Source organism: Nilaparvata lugens, chromosome 2 (genome assembly GCF_014356525.2).
Source record: "Nilaparvata lugens isolate BPH chromosome 2, ASM1435652v1, whole genome shotgun sequence".
NCBI classification, from domain to species: Eukaryota; Metazoa; Arthropoda; class Insecta; order Hemiptera; family Delphacidae; genus Nilaparvata; species Nilaparvata lugens.
The window spans coordinates 93,618,599-93,638,053 of record NC_052505.1 but is presented as its reverse complement, the minus strand read 5'-3'; the positions used below and the strand labels follow the sequence as shown (position 1 = coordinate 93,638,053).

The 19,455-nt window shown below is 35.5% G+C and overlaps 1 protein-coding gene across 1 annotated transcript in view; it reads left to right on the top strand.

The window, feature by feature from the left end:
• The first annotated feature begins 1,371 nt into the window (after positions 1-1,371).
• LOC111048968 (RYamide receptor-like) overlaps positions 1,372-19,455 on the top strand; it is a 34,724-nt gene continuing 16,640 nt past the window's right edge. Inside the window, exon 1 of the mRNA XM_039420268.1 lies at positions 1,372-1,921. Coding sequence (XP_039276202.1) covers positions 1,520-1,921 — 402 coding nt within the window. The 5' untranslated portion in view covers positions 1,372-1,519. The remainder of the gene's footprint in view (positions 1,922-19,455) is intronic.

Here is a 19,455-nt window from a genome sequence, read left to right as displayed (position 1 = left end):
TTCTGAACGTTTCGAGCTCTAAAAATACTATTCGGTGATTGATTCATTGCACAGATAGGATGTGATTTCGGGAAGCACATGATTTATGCTGTTTATTAAGATGGCAACTGACCATCCATTTCTTTCAACGGTTATTTGCTACAAGTATACGACTTATAAGATCTTGAGTTCTAATATTCCGTTCCCATCACTAACTCCTGCTCTTTTCACAAGAGATGCATCAGAACTCACGTATACAGTTCCAATTTATTAATGATTTATAGAATATAATTTTTGCAATTTTCCCAATGTTGAGCTCCATCACGAACTAACGTTTCCCTTGAGTGAAATTATTAAAGTATCAGTCTTTAGTGGCTGTAAGTATCAATAATTTTTTGAATGTTGGATTCCATCACTAACTCACTTCTTTATGAGTGGAGTTATTAAAGTATCACAGTCAATAGAGGAAGTAAATATCAAATCATCGTTAATTGCCATAAAACATACAATTTGTTGAGACAATCGTCATTATTAATTAAAAAATTAAAATACGAGTTGAAGAACTCAACTATCACAGATCAAACCTATACTACACACTACAATCCACACAATCCTTATCAATCACTAATGTTGAATTCCATCAACAAAATCTTTAAATAAGTGAAAATATTCAAGTATCACAACCAGTTTATTATTTTCGCAGTTAATGAAGCTATATTTCTCTATGATGGATTCCAATAACTTACTAATTTACCTCTCATTAGTGGAAAGATTGAAATATCAGTTAACATGAATCTCTTCAAGGTTACATTCCAACTTGAACACAAATTTTGGTGAGTGGAAATATTGTATCGTAAGGATCGATCTCAAAACCAAATAGGCCTAGTGGAAGGGGATACAAATCTCTTCAATGTTAGATTTCAATGCAAACTCATCTTTTCATAAGTGGAATATTGAAGTATCACAACCAATAATGGTAGTAAATAATATCTTTTTCTTCTCCAAGTATCACAACCAATAGTGACAGTGTTCTGATAGAATGGATAGCTGAATGATAAGTGATCTTATCATAAGTTGATTTGTTGAATGAATATTTTCATAAGGCGAAATATTGAAGTATCGCATCCAATAATGGCAGTGATTAAAAATGTTTTCTTCAAGTTCCAAAACCAATAGTGAAAGTGATCTGATAGAATGGATAGCAGAAATCTGTATGATGAGTGATCGATCTTTTCATAATTTGAATAATATTTGTAGCATAAGAAAATTGATAATTCTAGTAAACTTTTCATGAGTGGATGTATTGAAGTATCACACACAGTATAATGACAGTGGATATCAATTTTTTCTTCAAGTATCAAATCAAATAGTGACAGTGAGAATGGATAACTGTATGTTGATTGTTAACTCCAACTACTCCTTGACCATGTTGTATGTTGAGCGATCGTTTGATAAATGGAAATATTGAAGTACCACAGTCAGTGATCCCAGTGAATATCGATTTCTCCCTCTTCAAGTATCACATCTAGTGACAGTGAGAATGGATAGCTGTATGTTCAGCGACAACTCAAGCTGCCCGTTCTACGAGGACCGTTTCACGAACGATAGCAGCGGTCTCAACGACTCAAGTTGGCCTGCCTGCTCTGACGGAGTCCCCGGCATGCTTTTCTCGGCCTACTTCCAGGCAGCCATCTATCTGACCTACTCGGCCATATTCGTCGTGGCTCTAGTGGGCAACGGGCTAGTCTGCTACGTGGTTTTGTCGTCGGCCCGCATGCGCACAGTCACCAACATATTCATAGTGAACCTGGCTGTCGGCGACATCATGATGACCGTGCTCTGTGTGCCGTTCAGCTTTGTCAGCACGCTCATCCTGCAGTACTGGCCGTTCGGCGCCCCACTTTGTCACACCGTCAGCTTCTCGCAGGCCGTGTCAGTGCTGGTAAGTCGTATTCACATTGTATTCATTTATTTATTTAATAATACACAAAACCAGCACAGGTAGACAAAGTACTTTGAGGGTTAAGTGTAAGAGAGGGCCGGCTGCACCTTAACTTCGCCCTCCCAGGTTTTGAATAAAGAGCTGCCTTTATCAATCTAACCCCAATTGATGAAAATGAATGAGGACCACAGGCACTGCCCAAAACTGTTCCTTCCCCGAAATTTCATTGAAAATAAAACAAAATAATAAACCTGAGCGCCAAATGTTTCAAGTGATCACCGAAAATAATTTTGGAGAAAAATAATGAAAATGAAGAATAATGATGATATTAACAGAGTTTCACCAGTTCTCAGAATTTACTACCATTTAAAGGTACCTTTGGCCCATTCAAATAGATGTAAAGATTACTACCGTTCATGTAGTAAATATCACTATCAAGTTCAATAACATCAATATCCACTCTTAAAACTTTATTTCAAAAATTATTGTATATAGCTCAGTCAAATATAAATAAAAATATAAATCTAAGTACCCTTCTCTAGAATTGTTCATTCACAACATGTTTCTGCTATGATGCCTATTAAATTCAAGACTAGCCCTAACGAAAAAAGACAAGCTCACTCAAAATTTGCAGTTATTCTCATAACTACCTTACAGAGCGTTTGTAGTGAAACTGTCATATTGTATTGATTACCTCCTGAAATGAAGATTTATCTTAGTGAAATAACAAGATTAATTAGAATTTAAATTCATCTTGATTTTTAAATCAAAAACTGCTGAAGGTATTGAGTATATATTTCACTAAAGAAGCTGTATCAGTATATCAATATGAATGTACTGTGAAAAATTCATAACAATATCTCTGTTGAAATGGAGTGCTATGGAAAGCGAGTGGAGTCTCAAAGTACGTCGAATTCACTGGAAATTTGTTTCGTGTTTTTCTCATTTTTTCTTCAGACATTAAACTACAAATGAATGGATGCATTCTTTTCCTCCTCCTCCTCCTCCTTCTCCTCCTCCTCCTTCTCCTCCTCCTCCTTCTCCTCCTCCGCCACAACCTCCTCCTCCTGTTACTCCTTCTCCTCCTCATTCTCCTCCTCCTTCTCCTTCTCATTCACCTCCTCCTCCTCCTCCTCCTCCTCCTCCTCCTCCTCCTCATCCTCCTTCTGTGACTCTTCTCCTTCAACATCTCCTCTCATATCATCTTCTCCAGTTTCCTCATTGTAATCTTTTTTTATACCTCTCGTCATCCTCCTCTTCGTTCTCTTACTAGCTCTCTCACTCTCACTCTCACTCTCTCTCTCACTCTCAGATCTAGACATCTACTGCTCCTCATTCCCCTACAACTTGCATTACCCTCCTCTTCTTTTTTTCTCACTGAATTTCACATTGAATACGAATCTACTGAAGTTTTATATTAATTCTTTAGTTTGAACTACTTGTATGTATCTGATAAACGGATACTGATTTTACTTCATCATACAGTAATATATATTGTTCATACCTCTCTCGATAGTTGGAGACCCGTCTCCCATCTAGTACCTTATGTATAACAACGTTAGTAGACAGACGTTGTCTACTAACTTTGCATGTATAATAATAAAAAGTACTGTATTGTACTTCATCTATATATATAAAAGCGAAATGGCACTCACTCACTGACTGACTGACTCACTCACTCACTCGCAGAACTAAAAATCTACCGGACCAAAAACGTTCAAATTTGGTAGGTATGTTCAGTTGGCCCTTTAGAGGCGCACTAAGAAATCTTTTGGAAATATTTTAACTCTAAGGGTTGTTTTTAAGGGTTTAAAGTTCTTCTTAAAGTTTCTTCTCCCAATATCTCAATTATAATTGAAATTTCCATATCATATGTTACTATAGAACTATAATCTAGATAGAGTACCTCTTCAAAACAGTTGTTAACTGGCAACTGAATTAATAATTTTGTCAGGTTGGCATTAAGTTGAGTTGACTTTGTTAGGTTGGCACCAAGTTGAAGATTTTAATGCATTTATCGCGGAAAAATTGATTGGGCACTGCTACTTGAATCCTGGGAATATTATATTAGTGGCCGTCAGGCTCGCTTCGCTCGCCATATCCGTTTAGTCTGGACCCCCGAATGGATTGTCCTAACATATGATCAAAATGCTCAAATGAAAAATGCAGGCGAGCAAAGCGAGCCTGCTGATCTCATACTTGGCGGTCCAGGGGGCGTAGCCCCCTGGCTAGATATTTGATATTTTATTTTACATCTTACGTTGCCAGGTCTGGTAAGACCTATGGCAAACACTAATTGATAAGAAAAAACAAAAGAATATTGCTTATTACATTGAAACTCAACAAATTACAAGAAAAATTAAGTATAGATTTAAGCTACAAATAATTTAATTATAATTAACAGAGAAAGGAACTGATATGTATCAAAGCTTGATACATATTACATGGACAATGAGAATAAATTATGCATAACGAAGAGAACAGATAAGTATAAAGAAGTGAAGAAGAAAGGAAAAAAAGAAAAAAAAAGGAAAAGACAGGAGGAAGAAGAAAGAATATTCATCAATAGAAAGATGATGAAGATTTGAATGAAAAGAGAATATGAAGACAATCAATCTGTCAAAAGGAATAAGTGACAGCAAGTGAAGTTGAGAAGAATAGTGCTAGAAATTGTTATCATTATCATGGATGAACAAATTATGAACTGAACGCAATTATGAGTGAACGAAAGGGGATGGAATAAAAAAGAAAGTAACAAACAGGATAATAATTCAGACCCTACCCTCGAGTAGATACATGAACAAATTTCTCTTGAAGCTTTCCAATGAATTGATTTGTAACAAATTATATGGTAAGGAATTCCAAGCACGACAGGCCGACACAGAAAAGATGAATTGAAGAATAGCCGTTCGATGAGAGGTATTTGGAGGGTGAGCTCATGAGACCTAGTACCTCGATTAGGCTGGATGTCAGTAAGGAGCGTGAAGGAGTCCCGAAGATAGTCCGGTCCATCGCTTCTCACTATGAGCCTGTAGGTTAGAACGAGAAGAAAATACTTTCGCCGCTCCACCAACTTGAGCCACCTTAGCTCCTCGAAGAAAGGAGTGATGTGGTCATCACGCCTCACGTCAAAGATGAACCGGACGGCATAATTTAGTGACCTCTGCAACCTAGTATTCTGTTCCGCTGTGATATCGATGTAAGCCAAACAGCAATAATCCAGCAAGGGCTGGATCAATGACCTCACCAATAGAATTCTGATGCTCCTGGGCAGGAAGTTTTTGAGCCTTTTAAACTGATGCATTCCAGCGAATACACGGTTGCACAAATGAGTAGTCTGATCTCTCCAACTAAGAGTTTCATCAAGATAGATACCCAGGATTTTTAAGCACTTAGAGTAAGCCACCTGCACATCACCAACCACAATTGCAGGAATCCTATCCAACTCGATCCGGTTGAGAAGTCTGGAGAAGCCAAAAATCGAAGTCTTGGTTTTCACGGGATTAATGACAAGCTCATGAGCTGTAGCCCATTGAAGGAGGGAAGACACATTCTGATTCATATGCTCTATGCAGTTGGCAATGTTCTCTACTGATGTATGGGAATAGATGATTAGGTCATCTGCAAAGAGGTGGAAAGAACAATCCTGAAAGACCAAAGGTGCATTATTTATGAATATTGAGAAAAGTAATGGGCCAAGCACGGATCCCTGCGGTACACCCCGCGAAACCGGAGACCAAGCTGACATATTGCCCGAGTCATCACTAACAGCCTGAAAGCGACCTGAAAGGTATGATGAGAACCAGGCAACTACTGACGCAGACAAGTGGCATTGATGCTTCAACTTCCGAAGAAGTAAGAGATGTGACACATTATCAAATGCTTTTCGAAAATCAAACTGCACAAGGACTGTTACCTGTCGCTTGTCCATAGCTAACCGCAAGTCATCAGTGATGCGCACAAGAGCAGTGCTAGTACTGAAGTTGGGGCGAAAACCAGATTGGTACTTCGAAAAGAAACCCAATTCATTCAAGTGAGAATTCACCTGCATGTGCACAATTCTCTCCAGAGCCTTTGAAATCGAACACAAAATATGAATTGCTCTCCAGTCCCCAGGTTCAGTAGGGTTGCGGATTTTAGGGATAGGTCGAACAATAGAGTACTTCCATAAACAAGGGAAAACTCCGTTCTGTAGAGAAAAATTGAAAATATGAGTCAACGAGGGAAGAATAATGGGAAGAAGTTTCTTATAAAACAATATGGGAATGCCATCAATGCCTTTCGAATTTTTGCAGCTTGATAGTATTATGTGAGAAATAGTCGAAGGAATAACATAGGAGAAGTAGAACTGATTTTCTGGTGGGTCATGATTGAATTGAAGGACAGTCTGACTGACAGGATCATCGAACTCGTTAGATGTAGATTGAGAAGATTGTGCAGTAAAAAAATTGTTAAGATCATTGAGAGGAACATTTATATTTGCCTTAGACTTACTGGGATGAGCGCCCAGCCTTCGCACATTTTCCCACAAAGTGGAAGCAGAGTTGCTCTGATTAAATTGCCGATGATAGAATCTAAGCTTTGCATTTCGACAGAGTGACTTGACTCGATTACGCAAAGTCTTGAATGCATTGTAGTCGGAATTGCAGCTTGTCCTGCTAAAAGTTCTGCGAGCCCTATCACGCTCTCGTCTTGCATTCAATATTTCCGCATCAATCCACGGCTCAGGCTTATGCTTGAACTGAGAAGTCCGCAGAGGAGCATGTCTATCGAAAATCTCATGAATCATACTGTTGAATGTGATGATTTTATCGTCAATATTATCAACTTGAACAATAGAGTGCCATGGCATATTATAAGCATCAAACAAAAATCTCTCCGAATCAAAATGCTTGAAGCTTCTGTAAGAGAAGGTATAGGGTGCCTGCTGGTTATGGATCAGATTGTAAACAACAAATATCATGTCATGCATAGAAAAGGAAGGCGCCGGTTCCTGGCCATAGATGGATACATAATCAAGATCACTTACAATAGCCAAATCAAGCAACGTGTGTGAGTTAGGTAAGTGATAAGTTAGTTTGATTAAATGATGACTAATAATGATATAATGAATAAAATACATTGCAGTAAGTGAATTACTCAAAATTATCCATCCGTGAATTTCAGACCAATCTATTAATCTCTTAAACTCTCGAATAAACTATAAAAGCTACAGTAGAATGGATTAATTTAACAGGATAAATATAAATATAGAAGAATACCCATTGCAAATTCCAAAAAAGAAATGAGAATAATATAAAGATTCATTTAGAAACAGTTTGTTTTGATAGCGTAGGAATCCATTGAGATCGGTTTTTCAAAAATTAAAATAAAATAAAATTACATTTTCTGCAGAGATCAATAACCAGAGATGCGAGAAAATATACAAATAGAAATATAAATAAGCAATAAGTAGGCTACTATACGAAGTACTGAACTAAGTACTATACGATACAATAAAATCACAATATGAGAGTTTAACCAACTAATCATAGAAGATTCAACACTCGGTTTCAATCAATTCAGTCTTTTTAACCTGAAAAGAAAATCGAAAAGAACAAAAAAATAAAAAATGAAAATAAGAATCAGTCCGTTGCAACAAACGAGGAATAAAATAACAAGCCAGTTCCAATTTAAATAATATCAATCAAATCATGAGAGTATCCAGTTGACAGTGGTACACATCACAAGGAGGCTGGGTCGGAAGCTGCACACAGGTCGCTAAGATTGGCGACAGATCGCCGTCCATCCTCACCAACGTACATCACCCGGCCATCACTGGTCCACACGTTTTTCACGCCGTATGTGTCCACTGTTTGTCTATAGAGCGCAACACGTCGCCTCGTGAGGTCCTCACGCATGAGAACGCCTGAGCCTTTCAGCCTACTCTTTGTTGGAAAAGACAAGGTTACGAGCTCTGTAGCTTACGAATTTCACAATAATTGGGCGAGGTCGATTTATTGGGCTAGACGGATATGGCGAGCGAAGCGAGCCTGACGGCTAGTAATACTTTAAAGTATAGTACATATTTTCCTTTTTCGGCTTACTGAAGACCACATGAACCATCCACATTCAACGCTAAACGACGTTTACTTGTAGGGTATGATTGCATTTATGACAATGTTTTTCATACAGAGTTAAAACAAACAGCTGATATTTCTCCGTTAAACCGAGTATCTGCATACGAGCCTTAATAATAAGCTCCCTCAGACGACTGTGCAACAGAATCATGTGTCTAATCGGGCGTTGTTAGTTGAATGTGAGCTATAGTTCACTTTGACGTCTGTGCAACGAAAAGTGGAGTTATGGCTTCGTAAATAAGTTAACTGCCTGTTTTCAACTTTATGTGACGACTCTGCAAACGAGCGTTAATAGGATAATGTTAAGTTTCGAAAGTAATCTTCAATCAATGGCATGATTCCCTTCAAATAGAATAGGCTACTGTATAAAAAGTATCCAAGGATCCTCTCAAACGATCGATATTCTTTATTTGTCCATACAATAAGTAGCCTACATTATCAAAATGATAGGGAGGAGAAAAATAAGGTATTCTTCTCCCAAGTTTAGATAAGGTTACGTATAGTCTAAAATAGCTTAATTCATGTAGCTCTTCTCTTCACAAAGATTTCAGTATATTTATACTAACGGCCGAGCACCGTTATCGGTGAAGCAGAGACCTATCATGGCTGCCATTGGCCTAGACAATCTCCTCCCAAATTAGCGGTTCATGCAAACATTACGAAATGGCGACTGAACAGCAAACACAATTTATATAGTGTTTGCTGTAAAAGCAGCTATAAATTGTTTACTGCTATGAGGAGCTTGTATATTCAAAATGTTTGTCTACTCATTCCAGAGTTCAAAGAAGAATTTAATGAATTATTAGACAGTAGGCTAGTTCAATTTCATGAAATAGAGTTTTGAAGAAGGTGCAAGGGAAGATAAGAGAAAATTGAAATTATTTATGTGAGTTGAGGCAGGATGCTCATCCCTTCAGAATATCGATAAACATTTCAAGGAGTTTCTTGCATACCTCCCAAGATTCTAATATCAGATAAACACGAGGTAATAAATTTCAACCGCTACCACATAATTCTAAGGACAATTCTCATTCTACCAAAAATTCTCTTTGAACTAGTTTTCAAAAAATATGTTCCATTTTCTTCATAGGCTGCTCATTGTTATTGATTTTTATGTTATGAAGCCCAATCCAATGTTATATTATGTTATGGAGCCCAATTGTATTGTAACGATCATATTATATTATACTTTGTATGCATTCCAAGTTTCTCAGTTCACACAGTATACTGTATCTCCCAGTTCTCTCAGTATTCTCTAGTTTTCTCTAGTGTGCATTGCACACTTATGACTTATTTCCTTCTCAATCCTATACTTGATAACCCGCTCACAATTTTTTTACATTTCAATGAGACAATAAAATTGAATTTCCACATTACTTGTTCATAAACCTAGAAGAATGATATTGTAAATTATAGATTCGTGTGTTGACATAACTATCCAAACTTTGTCAAGGAACGATAACGTAATTCTATTATATTATAATTATATTCATGGAAACGAGTTCACTGAATACATTGTGAATGCATTGGCAGGTAACGGTCTTATTACAAACTTGGCAAACTGAAAACTTGGAGAATTGAAAATAGACCTATGTCCATCCTCTGTAAATATAGAATCTTTAGGCAAAACTTCACTCCGCAAAGGTCTAACTGAAAACTTGACAAACTTAAAACTTGACGTACTGAAGTCTTTAAGAATTGAAAATAGACCTATAACCATCCTCTGTAAATTTAGAATCTTTATGCAAAATTTTAAGTTGATCTGTTGAGTAGTTCAGACGTGATGATGCGTCATTTGAGTATTTCCTATTCTGTACATGGATAAGCTAATTTATTTTCTTTATAGTCCGGGCGCAAATGTCATTACGTGGTCATTTTTGAGTAACAGCCGTGGAAGATGTCTCAATTTCTTCATTAGGTCTAGCATAATAAGGATCGTGATGATGATAAGTTGAAATCACTGACAAACACCTCAAAAACAAGATGGCCGCCAAAATTTCCAGGGTATTGCTATATCGCTTATATTTCAATAACCGTTCAAGATATTCGAACGTTTTGTTTCTTCAGGCGAAAATATTTAAAAAATCTTCCTCTACAATTTTTGTTTTTTAAAATTTTCCTCTGAACGCATATTTTTCTAGTTATAACCTTGAAAAGCCCAAAAAACTTTTTTCTAAATTTGTTCAAATTTAATTTCATTATAACTTTCTTCATGCAAGAGCTACAGAGAAATTATAGATCTATGAAATTTAGACCGTTTCTTAAACTTTGAAACGATATATCTCCATGCAAGGTACGTCAAAAAATGAGTTTTCCAGCGCCCTCCAAAGAAACTGGAGAACTCATTTTCCGACGTACATCGCATGGAGATATATCATTCCAAAGTTCAATAAACGCTCTAAGTTTCATAGATTTGAAATTTCTCAGTATCTCTTGCATGAAGAAAGTTATAATGGAATTAAATTTGAACAAATTTAGAGAAAAAAAAACATTTTTTTGGGCTTTTATAGATTATAACTGAAAAAATATGCGTTTTAGAAGAAACTTTCAAAAAACAAAAATTGTAGAGAAGAGTTTTTAAATATTTTCGTCTGAAAAAACGTTTGAATATCTTGAACGGTTATTGAAATACAAGCGATACAGCAAACCCCTGAAAATTTTGGCGGTCATCTTTCTTTTTGAGGTGTTTGCCTGTGATTTCGACTTATCATCATCACGATCCTTATTATGCTAGACCTAACGAAGAAATTGAGACATCTTCCACGACTGTTACTCAAAAATGACCACGGAATGACATTTGCGCCCGGACTATTATTATAATTTATTGGATATGAAATTTTGAGAAAGGCCATTGAAGATGTTACACCTGCAGACGGGTGATAATGATGACCTATGACCATCCTCTCTGTAAATTAAGAATCTTCATGCAAAATTTCAAGTTGATCAGACCAGTAGTTCAGACGTGATAATGCGTCATTTGCGTATTTACTATCCCGAACATGTATAAGTCAATTCTACTCTTAATTATATTATAGTAATTGGATATAAAATTTTGAGAAACACCGTTAAAGATCTTACACCTGCAAACGGATGATAATGTTACATTGAAGGAGTTCAAAATTACTGAATGAAGTTGTCTGAAAGTTGAGCAGAAAAAATCATCTAGAGTACATCAGAAGAAAAGATCCTGGAATACAAACCAGATTCCGTCAACAAATCATTCAACCCTAGAATGGGAGACTCCCACAGAGCCTCTTACTCTTGTTTTTATATGAAAAGCTGGCACATCGCAAGCCTATTAATAATTCATTTTCTGCTTTCCCTTCACCGGTCAAGGTCATCTCTGGGAGTTTCACAGATGTGACTGGAATAGATTCAGCATGTAATAGAGATGGAGTAAATAGATGAATGAAAGTGGAGAGCTAGTATATAGTTTCTTCCTTGGAGCATTGAACATCTGTCAGAATGAATAAAGAACTGAAGATTGAAAATATGTTGGCATGATTTGATTTATGAAAACAATTATTTGCAGAGTTATAATCTCACTGGCATAAGTATAGTGTTTCAAGAGTATACATCATGTAATAGAGTATTGTATGTGATAGAGATGAAGTGGACAGATGTATGAAATAGAAAGTTTCTTCCTTGAGGCATCAAAAATCGCGATCAGAATAAATGAAGAACTAACAATTAGAAATATGTTGGCATGATTCAGTTTATTATAGTTATTATTTTTCGAGTTATAGGCTAATCTCACTGGTAAAAGTAGAGTATTCCAAGAGTAACTTTTTGGCTACTATTATTTATCAAGAAATAAATAAGAGTAAGTAGATTTTTCATTTCTTGATATTCCAAGATCATACATTATGTATTTGAATTGGCCTATGGCGCTATGACACTTTGAAAATTAATGATACATCAGGTTTATCGGTGAAAAAATGGAGTAAGGGAAGAGAAAGATATCAATTATTATTATTTAACGAAAATCCAAATTAAATACTGAAATTCACCCCAAAGACTTCTTCTACTGCAAATATTGACAACAGGGTAAACAGCTAGATGGAAATTCGATGAGCGCTACTATTCAAGAAGTATTTGTCAGCCCGGGAATCGAACCCAGTACCTACTAATTGCCGGTCAGGAATGCTTACCCTTACACAAAACTGACAACCTTTGGATAGCAGCGCTCATTTTACGAGACCATAGTGGCCAGCCAGTCTAAAGATGGAAATTACTGAGATATTGCAACATATATTATTATAATTGCGATATCTCAGTAATTTCCATCTGTAGAAAGATATCAAGTTGAGTATCGAACAATTACATGAATTGTCGTAATGGTTGAGAATATTAATTTTATGACTTGAAAATTAAAGATGGAAACATGAATTTATGTTGCTTTACAGTTGTGTTGTAAACAAACAGTTGTGTCTACAAGTAGTTGTAAACAAACAGTTGTGTCTACAAGTAGTTGTAAGCAAACAGTTGTGTCTACAATTAGTTGTAAACAAACAGTTGTGTCTACAAGTAGTCGTAAACAAACAGTTGTGTCTACAAGTAGTTGTAAACAAACAGTTGTGTCTACAAGTAGTTGTAAACAAACAGTTGTGTCTACAAGTAGTTGTAAACAAACAGTTGTGTCTACAAGTAGTTGTAAACAAACAGTTGTGTCTACAAGTAGTTGTAAACAAACAGCTGAATTTGTGGCTGGTAAAGCCACGAAACCAGGTTCTGTATATATTATTTTATAATATTAAAAAGAGTTGTTGAAAATTATTTCAATTTGTGTTTTCTTTAATTATGTTGCTAATGAACTGAATCAAATTCAAATAGTTATCAAGATATATCCAAACAATACACTATCTCTGCATATCGATTGTAGATTTTTTCACCTCACACTTCAAGAACAGTTATTAGGGTCACATGAATTTATTGCTAACTAGTAGGTAACCCGTGCTCCACAAGGATCTACTTAAAAACTTGACAAACTGGGAAATTGACCTACTGTAATTGACCATCCTCGTAAATTAAGAATCGTTATGCAAAATTTCGCTCCGAAGGGTCTAATTGAAAACTTGACGTACTGGAATCTTGAAGAATTGAAAAAAGACCTATAGTCATCCTTGGTAAATTAAGAATCTATATTCAAAATCTCAAGTTAATCAGTCGAGTAGTTCAGACGTGATGATGCGTCTTTCTTGAATCACCGTATCACTGGGAGGAAGTTTTTAATCTGGCACAGGAAGAATTGATCAAAGTCGATAAATGGTTAAGAGAAAATTTGCTTACAGTAAATGCAACAAAAACGAAATTTTTAGCCTTTTCTCTGACAGAACGGACGAGACCACCGGATTCTTCAATAATCCTGCATCACTGTGGAAGCACCAACAACCCGTGTGATTGCCCTTCAATTCAACAAGTCAATGAAATAAAATATTTAGGAACAATAGTGGACAACAAATTCAAATGGGACAAGCACATTAATCTATCAATTACCCGGATCAGGAAGCTTCTCTACAAATTCTATCAACTCCGTAAAATCCTCAACTATGAGACATTAAAAACTGTTTATTTTTCTTTAGTGCAATCAATTTTAAGATACGTCATAATTATCTGGGGAGCTACGAATTTTACACATGTTGAACCTCTCTATAAACTTCAAAAACGAATACTAAAAATAATAGGCTTCAAGGAGAATCAATTCCCCACGAACATTCTTTTCAAGGACAGTAAAGTACTGAGTGTAAGACAACTCTACATCCAGGCTATCATCACGCGAATGAGGAGAAACAACGAACACATAAGACTGGCGGATCATAACCATCAAACAAGGCAGAGAAACACGTATTCAATAGTACCAAGGATGAACACTACATTTGGGCAAAGAAACTACACATATTTGGGACCAAAAATTTATAATTCAATACCAAGTTACATTAGGGAAGAATTCAATAGACACAGGTTCAAGAAAAGTTTATTTTCATGGTTGGTTGATATTGGAGTGGAAAATTGTGAAAATTTAGTTAGACTGTAAATATTGAAACTATTTATTCTTCATTCCACTCTTTACTGTTTTTCATTTTTCTAAAAATAACCTTTCTTATTATTATCCTTAATAGAACATTAATATTTATTTACTAATTCCATAATTTTGTTTGTTTGTATTATACATTTTTACTAATTTTATTATAAAAAACTTTAATCCCATATCAGTGAATGAAGTTTGTAAATAGTAATTATTACACGCAATAAGCAACTAATTACTTATACCCCAACACATATAATATATAGTGGGGTATATATTTATTCATTGAAATTATCATTTATTCATTGTTGAAACACCGCTGATTTATGTAGTTATATTACAATACTATATTATCAATATTCTAATGTTGCATTCAATCTTCATTGTAATTAATAAGTTTTCATAATATGTGAAATTTGCTGCATAATTGGCTGTTGTACTGTAATTTATTGTAGATTCGTGTATGAACCAGAATGTATTGTAACTTACTTGAATAAAATTTGAATTTGAATTTGAATTTGAATTTGTATCCAATACGTGTATAAGCCAATTCTCTTCTTCATTTTTCTATAGAAAATTGTCATTCTGAAAAATTAAGCCACTGAAATCTTGAAGAATTTTAAAAAGTCCTCTAGCCATCCTCGGTAAATTAAAAATCAATTACGAAAATTTCGAGTTAATCAGTCCAGTAGTTCAGTCGTGATGATGCGTTATTCATGAATCTCCTATACCATTCGTGTATATGCCAATTCTCTTCTTTATTCCTCTATAGAGTATTGTCTTCTTCTTCTTCTTCACTTCAAGGATTAGGTTTGTTGAAGAACCTGTTCCGGCACCCATCTTTTCCTCGGTCTTCCCACGTCTCTTTTCCCAGCAGGTTTATAGCATTTAGCCTCCAAAGATATTCGTCCAGGAGGCATTCTATTCAAATGACTACACCAATTCATTCTGTTTTGAATGATTTTTCCATGTAAAGGTGTAACAGATAAAGCTCTTCTTATCTCCTCATTTCTGATTCTATCTGCTCTAGTGCAGCCAAACACACTTCTTAGAAACCTCATTTCTGCAGCTTGAATCTTGCTGTCTACTCTACGTGTGTGGATCCAATTCTCACTTCCGTAAAGCAGCGTTGGTACAGCGATGGTATTGAAGAATTTGATTCTAGTACCCTCCCTTGTTTTATTTTTGAGGTTTCTATGAATATTGCCACATATTCGTTGGAACTTTGATACTTTGTTATGAATATCTTTATCTGTATCATAGGTTACATCATTGCCAAGATAATTGAAATTTTTCACCTGTTCTATTATCTTCCCATTCAATTCTATCTTGGTTCTGGATGGATATTTACCTTTGAAAGCCATTGATTTTGTTTTCTGGAGTATTGTAATTTATGTTATTCATTGGTTAAATAAATAAATATTTCTATCGACAGGATATGTCTCCCTCAGCCCTCAGCCCTGCCTATCCAATCACCTTCTTCCACTTCCCTATCACACACCCTTCCCTTCCAGTTATACCTTACCTGCATATTACATGGGAAACCATAGTTGGCAAGGTATTTTCCCCCTATTTCTTCCAGCACACATCATTTAAGCAATATTGTCTTTAAATGTGTTGATATCATTGTTACTGTTATTGTTTTGTTGTATATTGCCTTTTCTTATTGTATTTTTGTGTTTTGTGAATGAATTGAATTGGAATTGAATATCATTATCACACATTGTGATTGAACTTGGTGATCTTGTTAAAGCATAGAATCATACTATCCCCATTTCGATCGTATTATTGGGAAAAGTATGTCTGATTCTCGACGAAAAATATGTGGCAAAAATTATTGAAATTCCATTGAGACAGACATTTTTTCAAATGAGTAATGATGGTCACTCGTGTGTTGGAGCGCTAATGCTCAAATGAGAAACAAAACACAGAGGCTGCTGCTACGGTTGCAAAAACAAGGCTCAATCAATCATGTCACACAGATTTGAGAGGGACAAAATATCAATAAACAACAGAAAAAATGTTCTTTGTCATATGCATAGTGATAATGATGGGTCGTCAATGATAATAGATTGCATGTCCTACACAGAGAATGTCCCTCATCCCAATTTCATTTGCCCCACACAAAGCACCTCAACAAAATAATCTACTCCATTTGATAGAAATTTAAAAGCTTCTCATTGCAAGCGAATTCATCGCGCTTTGATTTCAATGAACCAACATTTATAGCATGGAATTTCCATTTATCAGTATCAACATATTAATCTGTGCTCTGGGAAGGCAATGAGATTTTTGTATGGGATGCAGATATATTCATATGAATTTTGTTATTTATCCAATTTATTTGTATTCTGTATTCCAGTATACAAAATACCAGTATTCGTTCTCAGTAATTCAATGTGTATTGTGGAAATAGAGAGAATAACGGTGTATGACAAAAGAGCGATAAAGCAAAAGCACAAAATAAGCATCAAAATTGGTACATAGCTACTGACACGTAGACAACAACGTCGTTTGGATTTATAGAGAGAGCCACGTTATAATGGCTGTTCGGTACACCTTTTTTTTAAATTCAATAATCTTTTTCAATATAAAATTGTTTTGAATTTTCCATTGAAGTTTTTTTAATGCATTCAGAATATCATTTGCTTTGTTGTAATATGCGTTTTTCGCGATTAATGCCAAAATAAACAAGTTATCGAATTTACAAAAAGAGTTACATTTCTATTTATGCACGATATGGGGAATAAAATGTTCTAGTTATAAAAGATACATTCATTGAATTTATAAGAGGAGTTCTAATAATATTTATAGTCGAAACCCTTTATGATTTGGGGAGAAAACGTAATCTGGAAAGTTAGCACTTCAACAACCCATAACTAGCTTATTAGACCACTTTAAAATTTCAGTTGTCACTTTTTCTCACTCTTTCAATTATCTTAACAATTATAATGAAAAAGATTATCCAATTTGAATAATAAATTATTTATTATTGAGAATATTACTTATAAATTTAATAATACAAGTCACCTAATAGTTTTCATGTTTATTTTAGACTGAAATCTTATAAAAATTGTACACTTGAAATTCTAACCTTACAGTATCTTGGACTTTGTCACCTATAAATTTGGAAGAGAAATGGCACAAGGACTACCTTATAATTTTATCCTCTATAATGTTATTGCATTAGTGTCATTTGCATTGTAAAAAAGGGTACCGAACAGCCTAATAATGACAGCATTTGATCAACATTGGTGTTGCTATCCTTGTCTATCATTCGACAAAGCAGATAGCGCTATCCTATTGTGGTTCCGCAAAGTTGCCAGATCGTTTTTCAACTATGTAGATGAGAATTAATCAACAAAATATCAAACCTCAATATTATGACAATGTGTTATCATTAATGCATCAGATATAGGGGTTTCAACGATCCTATATAGAAGGCATTGGCAGTGCAGAGAATCGTCAACGTTGTTCTCTGTTCTCCTCTCTTTCCCCACTGCTGTTATAATGTGGACCCCTCCATAAGTGCTAGGTATTATATGCTCAAGGTTCCGAAGGTTGTGTGAAAAATGACTAGATTATGAGAGGTCTCTAAATCTTTGCAACACGGGGATCAAAATGGGGACTCTAGCACAGATAAGACAGGAGAAGTTACGATGGGATTTCGAAACCCATTGCCTAGGATTTGAGGGTCCTGAAAGGTCACAGCTCCTGAGGGCCCTTGAGTGTTCCTGGCTGCGATATGGACAGCGACAATTTTTTCACCGACATCCACATGACTGGAATATGGTTGTGTATGATTTTCAATGCCACAGCCAACATAAAACATAACAGCAATACGAAAAATTTGAAACTTTTGTATAGTAGCATGGAGTAAAGTTTTATCTTGCAACTTTTGTCTCTGGAATGGTGATAGTAGTAATATAAGCCAACATTTGGGGTTTTTCAAGATTAAAATTGAGCTATTTCATCAATGATGTAGCGAGGCAGCTTCATTTGTTTCTATAAAAATATTGTGGAATAATTTATAAAAATGATCAGAATTGTTTTATCTACACACCCTCCACATCCGATAAGAAACAAGCTTGCTATCCAAGGAGCTGCTCTATCAATACTTTATCCAAATTTTACACAACAATGCTATTCGTAAATCATGCGAGAAAAAGCAGGAAGCGAGGAACAGTTATGAAGGCCAGACCTTAAACTTCACACTAGTGGCTCCTCCCCATTTGAAACAGAAACTATATTGATCAATGTCAATAATTGTTGAATGATTTCATGGTGCATGACAGGTTGCTGGAAACATATTACTATAGTGAATATAATCTGTTCGAGTCACTGTCAATGTTGTAGAACCGTTCTATAATGAAGCAAAAACACAAATAATATGTTTTCAAATTCTACACAGTTTTTTTTGGTACCGGACCATGAGTTAATGACCACACAGGTCACATTTTCACGAATATTGATTCCATTGGAGTTTTTTTATTTCATTATAATCTGTCTATATCAATATTTAGGACCAAAATGGCACTGACTCACTCACTCACTCACACATAATGGACAGAACTGAAGATCTATTGGACCAATTAAGGTATTCGTGAAGCCGGCAGTTTTTCAGCATTTTCTTTTCCAAGTACTTGAAGAAAATCATCGAATTTGGTAGACAAATTTTCGGCTTTTTTTTCTGCGTTATCTAAAATTTCTCAATTTTGTAGACAGGCTCAGCTGAGGTGTAATTGCAGCTAATGCTGTATGTAGTTGGATGGATTTGATTGCAAACAAGATAACTGAGATTATTCCAGAGTGGAGTCCTCCCGATAGGCAAGACACGCAAATGAGCCAATCGGAGGCTACTGATACCATTTTGGACGCCCGCTATTGGTTGTGGGTGTGGCTAAGCTCTTGGCCACTGACAGCTCTCCAGCCTATGATAGCGAAGTTCAGTATAACGTTGTTCACAGAGTTCAGCACTACATGGGTCGATAGTTTGTAATTGGAAAGTCAGGATAAACTTTGAAGGAATAATTGATAGATAAATACATTTATGAATTGAGGGGAAGAAAAGATGTTTGATGACTATTAAAGAGATGTCAATGAAATCATTACGAAAGATCGCATCTGTATTAATAGTGGAATAATCATTGTACAATTATTTATCAACCTGTAAAAAAAGTTTCAATAATACATAATCTATTTATGACTATCAAAATTGTGAATCCAAACAGGCAAATATGTCAAACTCTTGAAGGCAAGAAGAAGAAGAAGAAGAAGAAGAAGAAGAAGAAGAAAAGAAGAAGAAGAGTAAGAAGAAGAAGAAGAAGAAGAAGAAGAGAAGAAGAAGAAGAAGAAGAAGAAGAAGAAGAAGAAGAAGAAGAAGAAGAAGA